Raw genomic sequence first — 22,460 nt, forward strand, 5'->3', positions numbered from 1 at the left:
CTAAACACTGACATCTTTGACATTAGTTTTGTCAGTGAAAAATGACAAAAGAATGATAGCAAGAAACTATCTTGTCTTCCAGTTTGACTGTGAAACCTGCAGAGGAGGTGGAGTACCTATATTCTACAAAAAGTCACTAACCCTATCCAAGTTATACATGATCTCACCCTTCCTGAAACCATCATTTGTGATCTGTCCTTAAATACCACATTTTGCTTTCTACTTTGTTACAGAACCCCAGGCTACAACATCACACATGTGAATAAATTAACTCACTGCTAAAGTGGCCAGCCTCTAGCCCATGCCCCCTTATCTTTCTTGGAGACCTTAATCTATCTCTCATTAACTGGACCCTAAATGAATGCACAACTGAATAGAATAGAATAGAACATAATTCTTTATTGGCCAAGTGTGATTGAACACACAAGGAATTTGTCTTGGTTCATATGCTCTCAGTGTACATAAAAGAAAAAGATACCTTTGTCAAGAATCATGTGGTACAACAATTAATGATTGTCATAGGGGTCAAATTAAGAAATGAAGAAACAATCAACATTAATAAAAAATCTTAGGATACAAGCAACAAGTTACAGCCATACAATCCTAAGTGGGAGGAAAAGGATGATAGGAATGATGAGAAAAAACTAGTAGAAATGCTTAATCCTTATTTAATTATAACAAAATCATAAATGCCTATTTAATGATAACTCAATATTTAATGGTAGTTTAATCGTAACACGCAGTTTGTATCTATTGATAGCCTAGTGTTATTGAGGTTGAGATTGAAGTAGTCATTTATTGCTAGGATATTAAGGTAGATGATCTTGTCTACTACACTTAGAATAGAATGTAGACGGTGTAGTTCAAGGTTATCCAGACCTAAAATTTCATATCTACTGGAATAAGGAATTTTATTACGAACAGAGTTGAGTACTCTTCTTGTAAAATACCTCTGGATCCTCTCATGTATTAATGTACAAAAAACAGTGTGGGTTCTAGGCAGGTGAGCAGTATTCAAAGATAGGTCTGGCAAAGATTTATATGCCCTAATTAGATGACATTACCAACAAGAAAACTTCATAAAATAAGGTTGACAACTCTCAATGCCTTTTTAGCAAAGTTGTTACAGTGAGCTCTGGGGCTTAGATCTTTTGAAATGAGTATACCAAGGTCCATGATAGAATGTACATCATCTTTTAGATTGTTTCCATACAGCTTGTATGAGATATTCTGATTTTTATTGCCAATGTGCAGGACTGAGCATTTGTTAGTAGAGATTTGGAGGTGCCAATGTAGGTTGTTCGTAGGGTGGTAGAATGGTCTGCAGTGTTAAATAGTTTTACAGAATTGGCAAAGAGGAAACAGCTGCTTACAACAGTGATGGCGAACCTATGGCACAGGTGCCAGAGGTGGCACGCGGAGCCATATCTGCTGGCACGTGAGCCGTTGTCCTAGCTCAACTCCAATGTGCATGTGTGTGCCAGCCAGCTGATTTTTGGCTTGCACAGAGGCTCTGGGAGGGCGTTATTGGCTTCCAGAGAGTCTCTGGGGGGAGGATGGGGGAGGGCATTTTTACTATCCCCTGGCTTCAGGGAAGCCCTTGGAGCATGGCGAGGGTGAAACATGAGCCTACTGGGTCCACCAGAAGTTGGGAAATAGGCCAATTCTGGCCTCCTGAGGGCCTCCGGGGAATAACTGTTTTTGCCCTCCCCAGGCATTGAATTATGGGCGTGGGCACTCGCGCATGCATGATAGTGCATGACCACACTCTTTTGGCACCCGAGGAAAAAAAGGCTCACCATCACTGGCTTACAATATGATCACAAAGGTCGTTTATATGTAGCAGAAAGAGTGTTGGTTCTAGAACACTGCTTTGGGGAGCACCACTATTTACTGGTGTTGGGTTTGATATAGCATTTCTAATTTTAACTATTTGTTGCCTGTATGGTAGGAATGCAGCTATCCATTTGTGCAAGGATCCAGAAATGCCATAACAATTTAATTTTAACAGACGTTTGGCAATATTTTGCACCCAATAAATATTGCCCCCAACAAAAGGGCTCCTCATTTTATGGACCTTGGAAGGATGAAGGCTGAATCAACCTTGAGCCTGTCAGGACTGAACTCTGGGTTGTAGGCAGAGTTTGCTTGCAACACTGCATTTTAACCACTGTGCCACCAAAGCTCTTCTTTTTATTTATTTATTTATTTATTATTTATTTATTAGATTTGTATGCCGCCCCTCTCCGTAGACTCGGGGCGGCTAACAACAATAACAAGAAACAGCATAAAACAAATCTAATATTTAAATTAATAAAAGCCCTTATTAAAAACCAAACATGCATACAAACATACCATGCATAAATGGTATAGGCCTAGGGAGAAGGTATATCTCAATTCCCCCATGCCTGATGACAGAAGTGGGTTTTAAGGAGCTTACGAAAGGCGAGGAGGATGGGGGCAATTCTGATCTCTGGGGAGAGTTGGTTCCAGAGGGCCGGGGCCACCACAGAGAAGGCTCTTCCCCTGGGCCCCGCCAAACGACATTGTTTAGTTGACGGGACCCGGAGAAGGCCCACTCTGTGGGACCTAACTTGTCACTGGGATTCGTGCGGCACTTTTTGCCCTTTCTTTGCCTCCTTATATAGGTACCCATGGTAGATTTCCAAACCTGATGTTTTTTAATTTACTATTTATTCATGTGCTTCAATTTGCTTCAGTATAATTGTAGAAAAAGTGCTGGTTATTTTAGACTGGGTTTTGCTCTCTTTCTTGTTCTACTTAATATTCGGATAGAAATCCTACAGCCATGGAAATAAGATAACTCTCTTTATTCTGTCATGTTGTTTCAACAGAAGTAATGTTTACTACTAACATAGAGAAAAAGCAGCATTTAAATGAATAAAATGAATTAATGGGCAGATTTTTGATGACATAAGTGGCAGCTAAAGAAACGCACAAACAGTTTGAAAGTAAGCTTCAGTTCTTTATTTACCTGCCATTCTGCCAATGGAAACTTCAATAGAAATGCAAACAACAACTTTGGTTAAGTGATTTCTGGCTGCAGACAGAATCTCAACCATTTCCTTGCATTTTATTTCCTTAACAAACAAAAACATGCATGTTAATCAATCAATTAATCAATTAATTAATTGTCTAGATGACCTTTAAAAGCTTTGCTATTAAATGTCAACCAAAGAAATCCTGGCTTGAATCACATTTATAGGACACAAAATGGGGTGCTGCTATCTTAACTATTTCTATGAAACAAATGCTATTATATTTCTGTAATGTAATACCTTCCCCTCCCCCCACCCCATCATGCAACTGAGTACTGTTGTTATGATTAGATTTGTGCATCTAGCAAGTTCTGTAAGGCCTTCTTATAATCAGATTCACATATCATCAGGTAAGTAGTACACACAATTTTTTTTGGTCCAATCTTGATTTGTAACAAATAGGAAGGGCAAAGTTAACCAAAGCTGCTACTCATGGTGAAATGCTTCTACTTAACTATTTGTGATCTCTCTCTCTCTGTGTATGTATGTTAAGAGTATTAGGAAGGAACTGTAGTTATAGAGGAAATGTATAATTTATTATATTTATTATTATATATGCAAAGTTGTCATGGGATTGATGCCTTGATTGTTCAGGATTGAGCCAATGTTTCTATAACTCTAAACTGTTATACAATCCCATCTGTCCGTCCATCACCCTGGGGGGGGGATTATTGACCCCCTCGGAGAGGGTCTGCAACTTGGGCGTCCTCCTCGATCCACAGCTCACATTAGAGAACCATCTTTCAGCTGTGGCGAGGGGGGCGTTTGCCCAGGTTCGCCTGGTCCACCAGTTGCGGCCCTATCTGGACCGGGACTCACTGCTCAGTCACTCATGCCCTCATCACCTCGAGGTTCGACTACTGTAATGCTCTCTACATGGGGCTACCTTTGAAAAGTGTTCAGAAACTTCAGATCGTGCAGAATGCAGCTGCGAGAGCAGTCATGGGCTTACCTAGGTATGCCCATGTTTCACCAACACTCCGCAGTCTGCATTGGTTGCTGATCAATTTCCGGTCACAATTCAAAGTGTTGGTTATGACCTTTAAAGCCCTTCATGGCACTGGACCAGAATATCTCCGAGATCGCCTTCTGCCGCACGAATCCCAGCGACCGATTAGGTCCCACAGAGTGGGCCTTCTCCGGGTCCCGTCAACTAAACTATGTCGGTTGGCGGGCCCCAGGGGAAGAGCCTTCTCTGTGGCAGCCCCGACTCTCTGGAACCAACTCCCCCCAGAGATTAGAACTGCCCCTACTCTCCTTGCCTTTCGTAAGCTCCTTAAAACCCACCTTTGTCGTCAGGCATGGGGGAACTGAGACATCTCCCCCGGGCATATACAATTTATGCATGGTATGTTTGTGTGTAGGTTTGCTTAGTAAATGAGTTTTTTAATATATTTTAAACTATAATTTAGATTTGTCATGAATTGTTGTATTCTGTTGTAAGCCGACCCGAGTCTGCGGAGAGGGGCAGCATACAAATCTAAATAATAAATAAAATAAAATATTGTTTATATTAATTTTTAAAACTTTCTTACAGGGCATGAAAGCTGTTTAGAACTCTTAGATAGGAACAATGTATTAGTGTAAAAGGTTACTTTTAAAGACTTCTACAAGGTCTGATTCTAAAGTTGAATAAGCATCTGTTGCTCTTTTCATTTTGTTTGGAGCTATATAAACCAAGGTCTTGTTTTGACAACCTACAATGCATGTCTGAGGTTGCTTTTGGCTTGGATCACACAAGCCTGTACTTTGTGTCACCCTTAAACATTGACACTCAAATTCACTGATGTTTGTGCCAATGAAATACTTGAAGGGCTAAATAAACTTGAAAAGTTAAAAACACACATGTTGTCATGATCCTATTTATCATGTCTGAATAAGCAGGATTCCTATAATTTTATCACTCTGTTGGTTTACAGGAATTCAAGGTTTTTTTAAAAAATTACTCAGTTGAGTGAATGTTTATATGAATTGAACCTCTCTCCTAGCTAAATAAATATTATTTTTAATAGAAGTCTCTTTGAAACACGTTGTGTTTGATTATTATATGAACTAGTAGATACAAAGTATATACAGGTAGTCCTCCACCTACAATCATTTGTTCAGTGACCATTTGAAATTATGCACTGCTTTATAAATGGTGGTTACAATCTGTCCTTGGAATTCTGGCTGTCCTAGTTTTCCCATGGTCATGTGATCGCGATCAGGGAGCTTAGCTTCCTTTGTAACCTTCCCAAACCATGCCCGTCATGCATCTGTTTGCAGTTTCATTTACTCTCTCTTGCACCCATCCCCGTCCCTCCTTTCCTCTCCAGCCACTTACTGCTGGTTGATCTGTGGCTTGGATTTTTCTGCTGGTTCCCCCCACTGACTTTGGTTAGGAGGTTGCCTTGTCTAATGAGTGTAGGATTCAGTTAACAAAGGCAACTGGGGTTGCAGTGATTGCCACTGCTAAGTATATACTCATGCTTTATGACTGCATTGCTTAGTATTGGAATTTCTGGTTTCAATTAGCAAGTTACCTGTATCAGAAATCACTATTATTATTATTATTATTATTATTATTATTATTATTATTATTATTATTATTATTCACACTGTCTCTTTTTCTGCTTTTTTCCATTCCCAAGTTTTGAAATTTTCTTCTCTTCTAATGGATTTTTATTTTAAATGGGGCAAACTATTTTGACAAATATTTATGCATCTTGCAACATTCTGTTGATTTGTAGAACAAAGAGCAACCTTTAGTCCTGCCATCAGGGTAAGATCTGAAAACTGTTTTACAGATTCTTTTCTGCTGTAGCAATGTAGGCTATTAGTAGTATGGCTACTGACCGCAGAAACATCTTTTCTAACTCCTTTTAATTTCAGTTTTAGAATTGGTGTTTATATGACATTTGGCCATACTACCCTGTCTCTTTTGTAAGAAAAGTGAATAATGGAGGCATAGGGCCTTACAGGTATATTAAATATATATATCAACATTTTTCTTTGTGGAAAGAAGATGCAAGTATTTATAGTACAGAATGTGATTGTTTGTTTCTGCTTCTCTTTCTTTGTTCGAAGATAGGTGGAGAGATAAGATATGGAGAAATATAATGTATAGTTCTATGGAGTGTTTTAATTGTTCTTTGCCAGGAGAACGTACGTATGTTCCTTTGCATAGCTACAGGTCATTCTGTAGTTGCTGAAGCAAGTTGCAACTGATGGAAAGGGGATGAATAACCTAAATAATTTTGGAAGAAATCATACACTGATTTCCATGACATGACATAAACACCGCTAAAACCACAGGGGAAGGGCTTTCTTTCAAATGGATATATTTTTAATTTTTATTTTCCAAAAACAAAACACAACATATATACATACATATATACATACATACATACATACATACATACATAAAAGAAAACAACAATAAAACATACAAGAAACGAAAAAAGGAGCTTTAATCACTCTGCTTTTAGTAGAAGTCTCTAAAACAAACCTTTTATCAATCAGATCATACTAAAAGGAAAAAAAGAAAATGTACTTATATTTTTCTATTATTTACAGGTCTTCATATTGTTTACAATTTTTATTTCAAATGGATATAAAGGAATGGAGGATCATATTAATCTTTAGTTCTGGTGTCCCCTTCCCCCCCCCTTCCTTCCTTCCTTCCTTTTTCCTTTTCCTCTTTGTCTCTTTCTCTCTTCCCCTTCCTTTCTTCCTTCTTTTCTCTTTCTCTCTTCTCAGCAGTGGGAGTAGGAAGAAAGTGCTCTGGGAGGGTGGGAAGCCTGGGCTGGCAGCACCAGTTCCCATCATGTGCAGTTCCGGAGAGTCTTTGCTGCCACCCTCTTGCCTTTCTGGCTTCTGCTCCAGGACCTTCGTGGGCTGGGCAGTGTCATGGCATGCACCTACAGAGCTCCGCTGGCCTCAGACTCATGGGCTGGCAGGGGCTTTGGTGGGACAGGCAGACAGTTGCACTGCCTGGAGAGCTGGCGGATGGGACTGCTGGGCAACCTCTCAACTTTGCCAAGAAAGTAAAGTGAGCGCTGGCCAGGCCCACACACACTCCCGCCTGCCTGTTGTTCCAGCCATCTCCTGAAAGTTTTCAGGAAGTGGTGGCAGGTGGAGCTGGGCAGGGTAAAGCCACTAGTTCAGGGGAGGCATGGCCAATTGTGTTGTTCACACTGCCCATTTCACTCATGGGGCGGATGGGCTGGCGAAGCATAGTTGAGCGGGATCGGAGCAGTGAGGTCTATAGCACGGATGGGCCTCGTGGTGGTGGGCTTTGATGCAAGCTGGTGTCCCTACCGGACCCAGCTGTGGGCTTTGTGATGCCTACTTGAGCAGCCATGAGCCTGCCTGGTCCCCTGCGAGGTTGGCGGCAAGTGGGTGGGTGGGTGGCCCTTGCTGGGGGTGTAGCTTCTGCTACTCTGGGGCTGAGAAATCACTCTCAGGCCCACCTCGGAGCCATAGGAGCAGCCGCAGCTGCAGCAACTGGAGTGGGACTGAGCAGGCTAGATACCAGCTGGCGCTTCCCTTGGAGCAGACTTGGGGTTCATGGCTGCTGAAGCAGGAAAGTGCCCCACGTGGTTTCCACTTTCTGCTTTTCTCAGGAGGCTGCGAGTCCCAGTGGACTGCTTAGGAAAAGGTGACTTAAGGGGAAAGGCCAGGCCAGGTGTTGCGAAGCTTGCAGCTCAGTTGGGCATTGATGCTGGCTAGCAGCGAAGTCCACCACCACCAGGCCCCTGAGAGATGCTGGCAGAAGCTGTGGAAGCTGAAGCAGATGCTGTGGCTGCAGCTGCTCCTCTGGTTCTGAAGATGTTCTGAGAGTACATGTGCATCCCCAGCTCCAGAAAAGCAGCAGCTGCACCTCCACAAAGGGCCCCTGACCTCAGAAGCCAGTGGGCATGGAAGACCGTCTGGAAGGCTGCTAGCTCCCTTCCATATGGCCAGCCAGCCCCAACATCTTGCTTGCCTGCCTTCACAGGCCTTCTGCTTGCCTACCTTCGCAAGCTGGCTACGGGGACACTGGGAAGGCCACATAGAAGGCAGGCAAGAATGTCGGGGCTGTGGGCTGCAGGGAATGGAGTAGGGAAGGCAGGCTGGGTTAGTGGTGGGGCAGGGGCAGCTAGGTAGACCACAATTTCGCAGGCTTACCTGGCAGGCAGATCAGGAGCACAGCGCTTCAGGCAGGCAAGCTGTAGAGCAGAAACTGGGCAGGGCAGGGCAAGCGAGCAGAAACTGGGTGCCCAGTTTGGGGGCATGGTCAATCAGCCATCACTACAAGCTTGATGAACCGCCGGCACCACCACTACCGATATGCACGCACTGGTCCTAACCGGTTGCATTTCACCCCTGGTTCATATCCTGAATCTGGTGATGGGGGGGAGAACTGGTAAATCATGATGACAGCTTTGGGAATGAAAATGGACATATTTATTTATTTAACAGTATTTAGAGCCTGGATCAATCCTAGAGGACTCTTAGGGGAACGCAATATCAAGAAAACGAAAACCAAAATCAAAATATTGCCAAAAACAAACCAACAAAAAATCACAAGAGAAACTCCAAATAAAATGCAAGAGAAGTGCTTAGGTAAATCAGGTAAATTAAAGTAAAACAGTTTTAACATTTGCTGGGCTTTGAAGCACTGATAATTTTACTTAGTTTGGGAATGAAATGTCTACAAGAAAAAAACCACCAAACTCAGACAGTTCCAACACTAAGCTACAAATATTCTTTTCTTTCATTTTTAACCAGTTTTTGGATCTGTACTTTTTGGGGAGCGATGACTATCACACAGAAGGCCTACCATTCCAGCTAATGCCTATAGCAGAGTTTTTCAACCTTTTTTGTTCAGGGGAACCGCTTTGGTGTGGTCAGATTTCTAGCGGAACCTCTACCATATACCAGTACTCTTTATGTCCCTTCAAGGTGGACTCCCGATTTTTTGTGATCTAAAAATGTTTGTAGGTGAGTTGCAATGTTGGAGACCATTTTGACTTCAAAAAAGTCAACACTTTGCTATAGCACATTTCATGCCTGCAATTTTTTCCTCACACAGATCATAAAATTAGTTCATGTCTTAAGGGCCAAAAGTCCCTTAAGACATGATTTTGTCAGCTCATCTGGGGACCTTGAATAGAGATGGAACCAATCAAGTAAGTGACCTGAGTGTGTTGTTGCTATCATTGGTGAGGCATACTTTTATGTTGTAGTTTTTAATGTTGTAAACCACCCAGTGTCACTGGGATTTGGGCAGACACACCAGTATGGGCACGATCTGAGGTAAGTTGGGGGAAAGATCAGAAGCAATGTAAAGCTGACGGTTGTCGGAGGTGGAGCTACTGCCACCGCAGCAAACAGTGGCCAAAAGCCAAAGCTAAATCACTGCGGAAAGGTGGCTGAAGGCTTCTCGGTGCACTTCCAAAAACTTCCTTAGAACTACACTTCCCAGGATGCTGCCGGGGGGGGGGGGGGGGGCTTTGGCCTCTGGCATCCATAATGAGTGGGCGGGGCTGTGACTTTGATGCAGTTCCCAAATAAGCGTTCTGGGAGGAGGCGGAGGCAAAAGCGGAGTAAGGCGATGAAATCCCAGATCTGATGCGGAGGGGGTGGTGAGGGTTGCTGCTGCTGCATGATACGGTGCTGGTCAGGGTGTGTGTGTTTCTCATTAAGTCACAGAACCCCTGGCTGGCCCTTGCAGAACCTTTGCGTTCTGTGGAACCCCGGTTGAAAAACACTGGCCTATAGACTTCACAAGGAAGGGAATTTTCAGCAGTTTCTCCCTCTCTCAAGCGTTTATTTAGGTAATTAAGAATTTACCAGTAGATGAACTCAACTGTAGAGTTTTCAGAAATATATCAAGTGGAAAAATGTTTATATTAGATTTATGCCAACTTCGAAGTATTCAGGTCATATAGCAATAGCATTTAGACTTATATACCACTTCACTTTGCTTTACAGCCATCTCCCTGATCTTCTGTTGTGCCCTTTGAACACTATAATTCAGACTGATTACATGCAGAGTATTTCAGTAGAAATGAAAGAAAATAGAAGAAAAGCTTTCTGGCTTCTACAGCATTTTTACACATCCTGAAATGTTCATTGTTAACTTTAGAGATAGTTATTTATTTGTGTTAGTATGCTGCCTTAGTCCTAGATGCTAATCCATCTGCAGGGAAATAAAATAATATTCTGGAATCTTTCTTTCTTTGTCTTTCTTTCTTTCTTTCTTTCTTTCCTTTCCTTTCCTTTCTTTCTTCTTCAAGTCAGTCTTCACTCCTGTGATTGCATGGACAAGTCCCTGAAGTTATTTTGGCAATATTTTTAGAAAGCCTTTCCCCTTATTTGCAGTACTTTCTAGACTGAGAGTGACTGCCCCATGTTCAGCCAGTTTTGTTCATAAGGTGGGAGTAGAATTCAGGATCTCCTGGTTTCTAGCCTGGTGCCTTGAGTACTATACCAAAACTGGGTCTCTTGGAATAAAATCAATGTTAAAAAAAATATAGTAATCACTCATTAGCAATATTCTTATATATGTTCCAAGACTATAATAACCACAGGATATTTAATAGCAGTGACCAAAATGCAGATAGAACTGTACTAACAGCATTCCTATATTTTAATATGGAGGGACTGGACTTACTATTCCTAGCAGAGTGGGAAGACCCTCATTTCTAGGAAATAATCTCGCCTCGTCTGTCAGGATAGGGCCCTGAATCTGCTGTCTTGGCAAGCTGATGTGGTATCTCTCAGATGTGTGACACAGGACAATTATGCTCCACAGCAAACTTTCTCAACCTAAGCACCCTGCAGACTTCTACTGTATTTCTATAATTCCCAACTGACCCAGATCCTGATAAGAATTTTGTGAACTGGTGTCTATACATCTTGAAGCTAAGATGTGTAACATTTCAAAAGCACTATTATTCCTGAGAAAGTTCTTCTTTAAAAAAAATGACCATTTGACCTACACAGAATGATCATTGCAAGGACCATTGCAGTTATCTTTTTATGTTAAATAGAATACTATCTTTTTGAATCATTTCAACCTCAGCTATTATCAGCCGGATCTGATTGTGAATTCTGAAAGACAAACTCAGCCTTTGTTTCAGATTCTGAAAGCTATTTCTTCTCAGTTAAGTGAATTAAAACAAAGGATTTCAATTTGAAAAAGTATAGATATCTCTCTGTGATTTCCAGCTGGTATTATCCCACTATTATCTTTAAATTACTAACAATCAACCCTTTTGTAATTGGATAAAGATTCCGTTTAAAGTATTGAGTGAATTTCATTGATGAACTGATTAATCAAGGTAAAAATAATAACATGACGAATACTTCATATTAAAAGGATGCAAATTCTAAAAGCGAGCCTTAATTAACATGAAATTTTTTAAAATCTGGAAATCTACTGATGGCAAACAAAAGCAATTTTTTATTCAGGAATTAAACAGATAAAATCCACTCTCTCTTTTTGTGTTCTTTGCCAAGAATTATTTCACCTTCTAAATGCTTCTTTGATGATGCACACCAGTTCCATACAGAGGAAAGCTTCCAACACAATACTATAAAGACAAAAGAGAAACACATTCACCCTACAAAGGAAATCAATCAGTGGCAGGATTCGGTTTTTTTTACTTCCTGTTCTGTGGGCGTGGCTTAGTAGGCATGGTATGGCTTGGTGGGCATGGCTTGCTGGACATGGCAGGGGAAAGATATCCTGAGTAGTTGGAACTTGCAGGCTACTTGATTGTTTTACAATGTGTGTTCTGAGTCTGGTTTCTATGGCTGGGATACGTTTGAGGGCTGGTTTCCAGATGTCTGGTAAGCGAGAGGTATAATCCCGCTTGTTCATATTTTGCGGATGTTTTTCTATCTCGATGAACAACTATTAACCAATCAGCATACCTCAGCTACATCAACGACCCCAGTGTTCGCCTGAGAACAAGGACAGAAACACCAGCCTGAAGATGACGAGTGAGACCTCGTCAAAACGTCGCCTATGCGACATTTCGGTGAAATCACATTCACCATCATCAGGCTGAAGTTTTAAGCTTCATATAATGTCATGTTTTTTTTGCTGAATTTGAAAATTAAGGGAGACTAAGATAGATCTATTTCGGCCTTATTTTGGCCTCATCAGCTAGCCATACCCACTGGGACTTGAACCTGCAACCTTTGCCTTGTAAGGCAGAGAATTATCCTCTAGGCTACAGTATCCTTCAATACACACAGTGGCCCACCAATTGTCCATGGGGATCTTGAGCAGAAAGAGAAGGCAAAACCCTCCCTTTCCCTTGACCCCCAACAAATGGTACCCAAGGGAATTTTGCCTGCCTCAACCAGCATAGAGGCGGCACACAGACATCCGTTTCAATAACCACCGATATACTTGGCATCCATGAATCTGTATAATCCTTCCTTGAAGCTATCAAGGCTGACAGCTCTCACGATCTCTTCTGGAAGTGAATTCGATAAACCAATGACCCTCTGGGTGAAGAAATATTTCCCTTTATTTGCCCTGAGATGGAGTGAGTAAAAGGACTAGGTGTCAGGTGCAGATAACTATACAATTTAAAACTATAGAAGAAAAGGCAGTTAGAGTGCTAACAGCATTATGGCAACACATACGAATAAGATAAGGAACAGGTAAAAGACACCTGGCCTAAACAGGTAATTATACCCTCAAGCTGACTGCACCTATGCAGGTTTCTTTGGCAGTGTTACAAATATGATTTGCTGCTGCTTTCTTCTCAGACTGGCTGAAACATACTGATGTATATTTTGAGAGAAGACTATAAAAGAAAAACTAGTGGTGCTTGGGGAGGAATGGACTATTAACACCTGGTAAATAAAAAAGCCACAGAAGTACAGGTAGAGAAACTTTCACACAGAGCTCATTATAAAGTCTGGCATGGAAAATGCATGTCAGTCCTCTGCCAATACATATAGAAAAAGCAGCTTGGCCTAAAGACTGGGAAAATGCAATTTCAACACTGAATTACTCTGAAGTTAGAGAAAATTGGTACGGGATTTTATTATTAGCATTTCTGATTACTAAAATGTACAATTCATTTTCTAAAAATTGCTAGGAATGAGCAAACCAGATCTATTTTTCATATTTTGGTGGTGGCGACGCTGTAAAGTTCAACAATTCTAGAAAATGGTACAAACCAAAATGAAGCATCTTTTAAAATTTGAATTCCCATTTCAATCTGTAATGTTTCTCTTAAACTTTACTAAAACATACTGTATTAGCTTTACAATTGCTAATTGTGGCAAGAATATTATGTGATTTTTTTACTGGCAGTCACTCAACAGAACAATGGCTGACTATATTATGTGCCTATACTTCAACTTCACAACTGTAAAGAAATATTTCAGATAATTTAATTAAAATTGGGAAGAATTTCTTGATTATAACTTAATACTGTACATGGGTTTGTATTGCATCAAAATTTGGCTTACTGTTCTTATATGCACAGAGTCTATATTCTAATTTCACAAGATATCTAATATAACTAATCTAATTTACTAACTTGGTTTAGTGATTTATATTTATTTAGTTATTTCCAGTTAATTGTATTACACTGGAAAATTATAATCATTTCTAAATCCCTTGCTCATTGATTTCTATTTTACTTTTTATAGTATTGTATTGTATTTTTGTTATCTCTGTATGTTTTGTTTGACATTCAGTAAAAATACAAAAAGAAAAAAAATTAAACCGGCAGGGTAGAAAGTCAGAAAACTAAGATTATTTCACCTGGAAAACTAGAAGAATTTAACATAAACAAGATGACTGAAGTAGTTAACAGTTACAATTTTCTAGGGCCTAGAATTGATAAAAATGATACAAAAGAAATTCAGAAAAGAATAACAATGAGCAAAAATATTGAAAAGGCTAATAAAATATAGGAATTTTAATCAAGGCAAAATTTTGATTGGCCAATTCCACTGTACTGTATTCCCCATTATGATGCATTAATGTGAGGCAGAAACTCTAGAAGAACAAGAGGAAAAATATTGACTCCTTTGAGTCCCAATTTGGATAACTTTGCTTTGCGTCTCTCAGATAGCCAAGAGAATCCACCATTCAATACTAGAGGAATTGAAGTTCACTGGCTAAAGGGTCATCAAACAAAAACTATTATACTTTGGACACTTCATAAGGGCTGATTTATACATGTACAAGATGACAATGGCATGGGCATGATGGAGGGAATGAGAAAAAGAGTGTAACAATGGATGAAGTGGATAGGCAGAATACTGGATGTCAAATATTGCAAATGCAAAATGAGGTAGAACAGCTTGGAAAGTTTTTATCTATAGAGCCAACAAGAGTCAACTACTTTATAATGTAATAAAGTGTTACAATAACAATCTTTACAACTGTGATGTTGACAAAATGTATACTGTACTATGTTTTAAAATCGGGTTTGGGGGAAAAACCCAGGATGACTCAGAATTCCAAAAAAGGAATAGGAATATGACAAGAATGCATATATGAATGGTCATATGTAATTAGCTATAGGGAATTCTCTCTATTTATTACTAAAACTCTTGTGTCTGTAACATTGAATGGGGTGAGCTAACTAACAGAATATCTTGAAAATTTGGGACACATGACTGCTGAAACTATCCCCTCTTTTTGACCATTGGAGATCAGGTAGACCAAGATCAGCTAGTGCTCTAGAGCAGTGTTTTTCAACCAGTGTGCCGTGGCACACTAGTGTGCCGCGAGACATGGTCAGGTGTGCCGCGAAGCTCAGAGAAAGAAAATAAGAGAGAGAGAAAGAAAGAGAGAGAAAGAAAGAGAAAGCAAGCAAGAGAGAAAGAAAGAAAGAGAGAGAAAGAAAGAAAGAGAGAGAGAGAAAGAGAGAGAGAGAAAGAAAGAGAAAGCAAGCAAGAGAGAAAGAAAGAAAGAGAGAGAAAGAAAGAAAGAAAGAGAGAGAGAGAAAGAGAGAGAAAGAAAGAAAGAAAGAAAGAGAGAGGGCAAGAGAACAAGAGAGGAAGAAAGCAAGAGAGAGAGAAAGAGAGAGAGAGAAAGAGAGAGAGAAAGAGGGAGGGAATGTGGGAGAGAGAAAGACATAGAGGGAGGGAGGGAGGGAGAGAGAAAGAGCAAAAAAGAGGAAAGAAGGAAGAAAGAAAGAGGGATGGAGAGAGAAAAAAAGAGGAAGGAACAGAAAGAGGGTGAAATAGAGCGAAAGGGAGGAAGAGAGAGAATTTTTTTGTCCAATATTTTTTTAGCCACCCCCCCCCAACTCAATGTGCCTCATGGTTTTGTAAATGTAAAAAATGTGCCGCGGCTCAAAAAAGGTTGAAAATCACTGCTCTAGAGCCTGGTAGCCAGATCCTACCATTTACTGTTGGGGGGGGGGGCAGTTGTAGTCAAACTGGCAAGAAGTTGAAAGTCAATCCTGCTCCCACTGCTTTTTTGCCCTTAGTCATTTTGTTTATTTAGGTAAGGAAATATCTCTGAAACAATGAACCCACATATCAGGGGGTCTAAAATATTATAAGAATTAGCAGCACTGGAAATAGGAAACATGAACCCTATTAATATTCATTTTTTTTCTTGGGCTCATGAATCAAAATGTATTGATTGTCCTTCTATGAAAGAAAGTAGCCCAGATCATGAAACCTGTGGCTATTTTAATGACAACAAACATAACAATAAAGAAATTACCAATGTAATGTAGTACCTTAGCACCACAATTGAACCCAAAATTTATGTTGTTAAGTGAGAAATGTTACGTGAGTTTTACCCCATTTTACAACTTTTTTGCCAACATTTGTTAAGTGAATCACTGCAGTTCTTAAATTACTAACAGGGTTGTTAAGTGAATCTGGTTTCCCCATGGACTTTGCTTGTCAGAAGGTCGCAAAAGGGGATCACGGGACTTTGGGACATTGCAACTGTCATAAATGTAAGTTTATTGTCAGGCATTCAAACATAAATCATGACCATGGAGTTGCTGCAATGGTTATAAGTATGAAAAATTGTCATAAATCATTTTTTCCGGTGTTGTTGTAACTTTGGTGACTGAATGAACTTTTGTGTCAAGATCAATCTGTGTAACTGTGAAAGTGGACCTAAAACACAGCAAGAAAAAGAAGACAGAAACTTCTGAATACGGAATTTGGAGAGAGTTATGAAGAATACCACAGATGATGCAAGAAGTAATAAATTCAGGCCTGGAACAAATACAGACTTATTGTTCCCTTGGGGCGATTATCAGCTTAACAGAAACTCACATACTTTGGGCATGTGAAGCAAATGGGTAGTGGACTAAAAATAATTAATACATGGGAAATAGAGAAATAGAAGGGAAAGACAATGGAAAAATTGATGGCTATGATAGGATCAAATATGTTATTGAAATGTAAGCTGTGAGTTATTAAAGTAAAATGAAAATGGCAAACTATTTTCCTACATTCACGAGAAGCCAAACTCCACCACCACCACCAATGGCATCTAAATAACTACCGGTAATCTAGTAATTCCTTTTCTTTGAATCTCAATTAAAAAAGACAAAATGAAAACATTCTGCCTGAAGTTCTAGAGAACAATTACTGAACTAATACCAGGCCAGAATAACAATAGCTCATATATTATTTTTCTATATTGTTTTTATACTTTTAGTATTTATTTGTACACCAGGCAAAGTGATGAGGAAGATAGGCAATTTCTAAATTAGATAAATGAATTGATGAATAAATAAATACTCCAAAGTGGTTCAAGGCACTTTCTGATATTTGTCATAGTATGACTCAGATGGTTTAAATTCAGGGAATTTATTACTGCATAAGAATAATAAAAATTATAAGAAAATCTTAAGTTTGATTAAAAAGTAAGTACCTAAATCAGGAAGCTACCTTTCTTAAGTTATGCCTGTGGTCTCTTTAGATGCTTTTGCCAACTAATGTGTCCCGAGGATGTGTTGGAGAATATTCCCACAACCCATAACTATATGGGGCTGCAGGAGTCACCTCATTTTTTGTTATTGGAAAATAAAGTCTACATTAATTAGATATGGGGTTTTCTGGAAGTGACTTTCCTACCCCTTCCGTGGTGATGTCAGATAATTGCTGCTGAAGAGATCACCACACAAAGACAGAATGAATACAGTAGTCCTCCTATTATATAATCAAAAAATTACTGGTGATACCAGGCCTATGATCAATGGCCTCTGGCAAGCAGGTCTGAGATTAATAGGATCAAGCAACTCTTAAACTACCACAGACCCTTCCAAGTCTTTTCAATTAATCAGAGCCATTACTGATTTTCTTAATGAGCGCCAATGTATTTTAGGAGTTAATGTGGTGGACTGGCACCGGGGAGACTCAAGTTCAAATTCCTTCCTTCCTTCCTTCCTTCCTTCCTTCCTCCTTCCCTCCTGATTGGATCATATGCAGGGAGTAAAGTTAGCCTAGCACTGTTATCCCAATTCACAGGGTTGTTACTGTGGTGAAAAATGGGGGGGAAGTTTTAATCCCCGAATGAAAGGCACAACGTAAAACAAATGAATAAATCGCCGAGGCCTAGGCGATGGGGTGACATAAAAAAAATCACGGTTTCAACTATGTGCTGGGGGATTTTCACGCCGACTTGAAAGAAATGACACCGACTTGCGGCCCTTACGATCACTGTTCCCACCTAGTACATCTTTTCCCTCACATAAATGGAGCGCTTGCCCAGAGCCTGCATTGTTCAGGAAGTTACCTAGATTTACCTTATTTTCTGGAGAGAGAGAGAGCGAGGCCTAGCTTGGAAAGCTTCCCGAGACAAACTTCTCTCCATTGTTCTGGGCCACACCCAGGATTGCCTATCGATAGATTCGCTCCCGAGAGAGATCTCCCTAGGCAGCCTCTGCCTGAAAGCAAGAGACGAGACCCCCTCCCCTTCTTCTTCTCCCCCACCCCACTTCCATTTACCCAGAAGTGCTTTGGCGCGCGTGTGTTTCCGCTGGGTTTTTTTCCTGTCGGAGAAAGAAAGAGCGAGCTGTCGGGGCTTCCTTTGAACCCGCGAGTTTATTTTGTATCCATTCGCAACCTCTTTCCTCCCGGCTCTCGCTTTGTTTCCTTTTCCCAGGGCCGGAGGAAGCTCCTGTGGAAAAACCGGTGTCTCTGCGCTCAGGGCGCAGCAGCAAGAGCAGCAGGAGGAGGAGCAGACAGAGAGAACCGAGGGTGGTGGTGGTGGTGGCGACGGGGAGGGGGAGTGAGGCAGGGAGCGACTGTGTCCGGGTGGCGTTTTATTGTTCGCGTGCTCCGGTGGGCGGGTGGGTGCGAGTTGCTCTGCGCGCGGGCGCGGGCGCGCGCGCCACAGAAACCCGCCGCCTGCCTGCCTGCCCTTCTCCCAGCGCCGGCTCTGGGTTCTTAATGTTTGGATGTAGCCGCCTGGGAAAGAGACGCCTCTTGGGAGCGCCCGATGGTGTGAATCCGCTTCAGAGCGACCTTCGGTGATCGGGGGAGGAACTATTTTGAGAAGAAGTCACTACAAGTGGCCTCTACCTACATCGCTCGGTCTCCTCCTTTAACCGTAAAGCAAAGCAAAGCAGCAGCAGCCGAAGCAGCCTCCACCGCCCTCCTTTTCCATCTCCATCTCTCTCCATTGGAAGAAAGAGTTTTTACCCCCGGACTGAAGAAAGCAAGAAACGGAAGGGCGGGGAGAGAGAGAGAGAAAGAAAGAAAGGGAGAGAGAAGAAAAGAAAAGCTCTTTCTGAGAGGCAGACACAGAAAAGCGAGAAAGGAGACACAGAGAGAGACATCAAGGGGGGGGGGGTGACGCTTTATATTTCCGCCCTGGCGTGTGCTAAGCGCTCGGCTCTTTTATTTATCTAGTTAAAAGAAAAATAACAAAAAAGGAAAAAAATGGCGAATGACTCTCCTGCAAAAAGTCTGGGTGATATAGACCTTTCCTCTTTGCGGGTGAGTGTGACTTGGGGCGACGGAGGGATGGGGGCAGTGAGGATGGAAGGAGAAAGCCAGGGAGAAAAGGGCTTCTTGCAGACGAGCCTTGGCCGTCTGGTCTCCCTCCCCGCTATCCACACAAAAGCGGGCGACGTCTTCCCTGGCGTGGCTTTTGTTGTTCGGAGCTGGGTTGGGGCGGAGGGGGAAGGAAGGGAAGGGAGGGTGAGAGGAAGACTTGGGATTGTATCATTGCGGGGGGGGGGCGGGGGCGAGAGAAGAAACCTCTGTCGGAGGAGATGGGTTGTTACATCCTCTTTTTTTTTAAAAAAAAGGCCCCTTTACTAGTTAGCTCGTTGACTCCCCGTTTTGTGCCCTGGGCAGAAAGCGAGGGGAGGATGAGTCCAGTCTTGGGTTCCTTTCCTTTGTTTGCATGTATTGGCATGTGCGTAGAAAAACAGGGTGAAACAACTGCACTGCTAAAACGATCGACTCCAGTGTGGGCATTTGAGGGTGTGTGTGTGTGTCCAGCAATAATTGCCTAAAGATAACCACCGTGTCTTTTCTTTCCCCCCTCCCCCTTTCTCCCAACCATCCTTTCATTTCCCTCCACCTTTATTGTGTAGGATCCTGCTGGGATTTTTGAGCTGGTGGAAGTGGTTGGAAATGGCACATACGGGCAAGTTTATAAGGTTCGTGTTAAGGTCCCCCCCCCATTTTTTTAAAAAATGTACATTTTCCTCCTTCACAGTTGCCAGGATGTTGGGCCACCCCTACTTTGTGAACAAAAGTTAATAGAAATAAATTTCCTGTGGCTTTGTGACAAGGGATTATCAGCACCTGTCCTTGTTTTCAAAGGACCCATTTGTGTTCATAAGACACCAACTCTTGCTGTCCCTACATTACAAACCAAAATTCTTTTTTATCTTTTACTTTATCATGTAGTATTTTCCTGTCTGTGTATTGGGTTTATAGTGGAGTGGATAAAGGTGTGTGTGTGTTTCTGTCGTTATCAAAAAAATGATGAATAGCCTTGCTTTTGAAAAAGAACAGCTGGCTTTCTTTGTTATGAATTTGTCAGGGTATATGGAAGCTGGCATAATATCATCTTCATTCAATGTTACCTCTAGAAGAGGGTGTGGATGAAAAGGGTGGGGTGAAAGTGGGGGGAAAGAGTAGGAAAGGTTATTCTCAGGCTGGAAAGCAGAAAATCAAAATCTCTGGAACAACCTGTTTGACAAGTAGATGAAATTTGGGTGGAGGGCACAACACACACACATACACAAATATACGCAGACATGGGTAAGATAAGTTGTGAAAGTCTTAAAGATATACCCTCTTTAGAGGAAACAAATACTGCAACATCATGGGCTGTGTAATGTTTAGTCACCTATATGACTAAGTTTTCTAATATACATTGTTATGGGAGTGAAACATCAGCCAGGGTTTGTTTATATAAAAGGCTAACTTTAATTTGAGGAAGTAAAATGTATTTCTTATACTGTGTTGAAGATCTTAACAACTGTTGTTCATCAGTCATCGATTTTCATCTCTGGGTATACAGCAGAAAAGATGCATGATTGTGTACAAGTAGTTTCTGACATGTACTTGTAGATCATCTTCATATCTGATTGTTATTGCTGTATGGATTGGTATACTGTTTGCAACTGTAAAAACATTGCAGTGAGCTGAATTGATCTGGTCTTGCTTAAATAAAAAAAAATAGGCCTATGTAGGGATTGAATGAATCACTATGAGTCTGGGCTTAAAACTGATTTATAGGTGACCTTTTGATACCTGGTTTTCTGAGTCTCATTTTTCTGCATTGTTATTGCTTGTGAAGGTTACATCATCTTGGGTGTGTCTTTTTCTGCCTCCCATTCCCCAGAATGGAGTTCAGTTGTATGAATGTATACCTCACTGTCAATTAATTCAAATCATGCAAAAGGTAATTTAATCTTATAATATTGCAAGCTAATTAGCACACTTTTGGAGTTGGCAGAAGGTTGATTGGAATACTTTGGTTTGAGTTGCAAAGTTTTCCATGAAATGGAAGGATGGAAGTAACTAAATACTGCTAGACCTAGTATTAACAAACTGCATAAATGTTTCTATGTTGAAAGAAGACAGTTATGTAAACTAGTGTAATTCTTTTGATATGCTATTTCAATTTGGTAATATTGCAATAGCATCAAAATGGTTTGGTCGTCTCTTATTATATGCACACATTTGCTATATGCACACATTTGCAGTGAAAATTTTAATGCCTTTTTTCCCAAGGAGTAGCAATTGATTAGGGTTTTTCCTAGTTTGTACCTGTATCCAAAATTGTGTGCCTTGTGTTAGCCATAGTGGTGTTGGAAGATGGGGCATTACAGAGCAGTTACTTTTCAGTCTTCATTTCTTGTAGATTGCTCTAGTAAGATGTGGAGCAAGTAAGATAAGTTTATACTGTGTGGTTATAGTTAAGATTTAATTTCCTTTCTTTTTATGGGTATTTTTCTAAAATGTTTGACAACAAAGCTGCATAATAAACCTTAGTAGTTTGTATGAGATGTTCAGACCCAACAGAAATTAAGCTGACATTTTGTGCTAAACTATAGCTTGCTAAATCTTGATTTATTATTTGCCTTTGGCTTGACATGCTTTGTGACTCCATAGTTGGCTGGGCTTATGCAGTATAAACCAGTGCTTGGTTCAAACAGGATATTGGTAAAAGATAACAAAATCATTTTATAGCTTAATACTATGTGTCAGTGTGACTTTTCAAATGTGTTTTATGGAGTAAATGTGTTTCCCAACTGAAGCAACTTTAAGATATATGGCCCCCAACTCTCAGAATTTTCTAGCTAGCATGGCCATTCTAATACTTCATGTTCAAAATTGCCATGGATGGAAACCACTGACTTATTCCATACATTATCTATAAAACATCAGGGTATAAAGACAAGAATCATATGTTCTTCCAGAGGTGGAACTACAGTTCCAGGCTTCCCCAACTACCAAGCCTTAGCAAGCCTTTCCTAGTGAAGGCTGCTGAGAACAAGGAGAAAAATTTATCCCCACTCCACAAATATTTGCTAGATCTAATGGTGACTCTCAAAAAGAGATTTGGGAGTTTGCAAGAATTCCAGTTGTGCTATTAGAAAACCATTCACATAACACTGAATTAATACAATCGAGAGAGTCCCGAAATATTTCACAAGAAACGTCACTTATCCGCTCGCAAAAAAATGCCTTATACCACCAGGCTTGAAATAATGGGATTAGACAATTTACAACTACGTCACCGCCAATCTGATATAAATGTAGTTCATAAAATCATATATCAAAATGTCCTTCTTGTTAATGACTATTTCACCTTCATCTGCAGCAATACATGAGTACGTAATAGATTCAAACTGAATGTAAACCGCTCCAAATTTGACTGCAGAAAATACCACTTCAGCAACAGAGTCATCAATGCCTGGAATGTACTACCTGACTCTGTGGTTT

General features: G+C 40.8%; 2 protein-coding genes across 5 annotated transcripts in view; both read left to right on the forward strand.

Annotated features, from left to right (window-relative positions):
• LOC139166873 (complement factor H-like) overlaps positions 1-22,460 on the forward strand; it is a 1,233,958-nt gene that overhangs the window by 331,055 nt on the left and 880,443 nt on the right. The gene's annotated exons all lie outside the window — the stretch shown is intronic.
• MAP4K4 (mitogen-activated protein kinase kinase kinase kinase 4) overlaps positions 18,006-22,460 on the forward strand; it is a 159,257-nt gene continuing 154,802 nt past the window's right edge. For 2 of the 4 annotated variants that reach the window (XM_070751037.1, XM_070751038.1), the window contains exons 1-2: positions 18,007-18,986; positions 19,592-19,657. In XM_070751037.1, coding sequence (XP_070607138.1) covers positions 18,930-18,986; positions 19,592-19,657 — 123 coding nt within the window. In that variant the 5' untranslated portion in view covers positions 18,007-18,929. Of the gene's footprint in view, positions 18,987-19,591; positions 19,658-22,460 lie in introns of all 4 variants that reach the window. The other 2 variants (XM_070751036.1, XM_070751040.1) reach the window with 2 other exon arrangements.

Source organism: Erythrolamprus reginae, chromosome 4 (genome assembly GCF_031021105.1).
Source record: "Erythrolamprus reginae isolate rEryReg1 chromosome 4, rEryReg1.hap1, whole genome shotgun sequence".
NCBI lineage: Eukaryota > Metazoa > Chordata > Lepidosauria > Squamata > Dipsadidae > Erythrolamprus > Erythrolamprus reginae.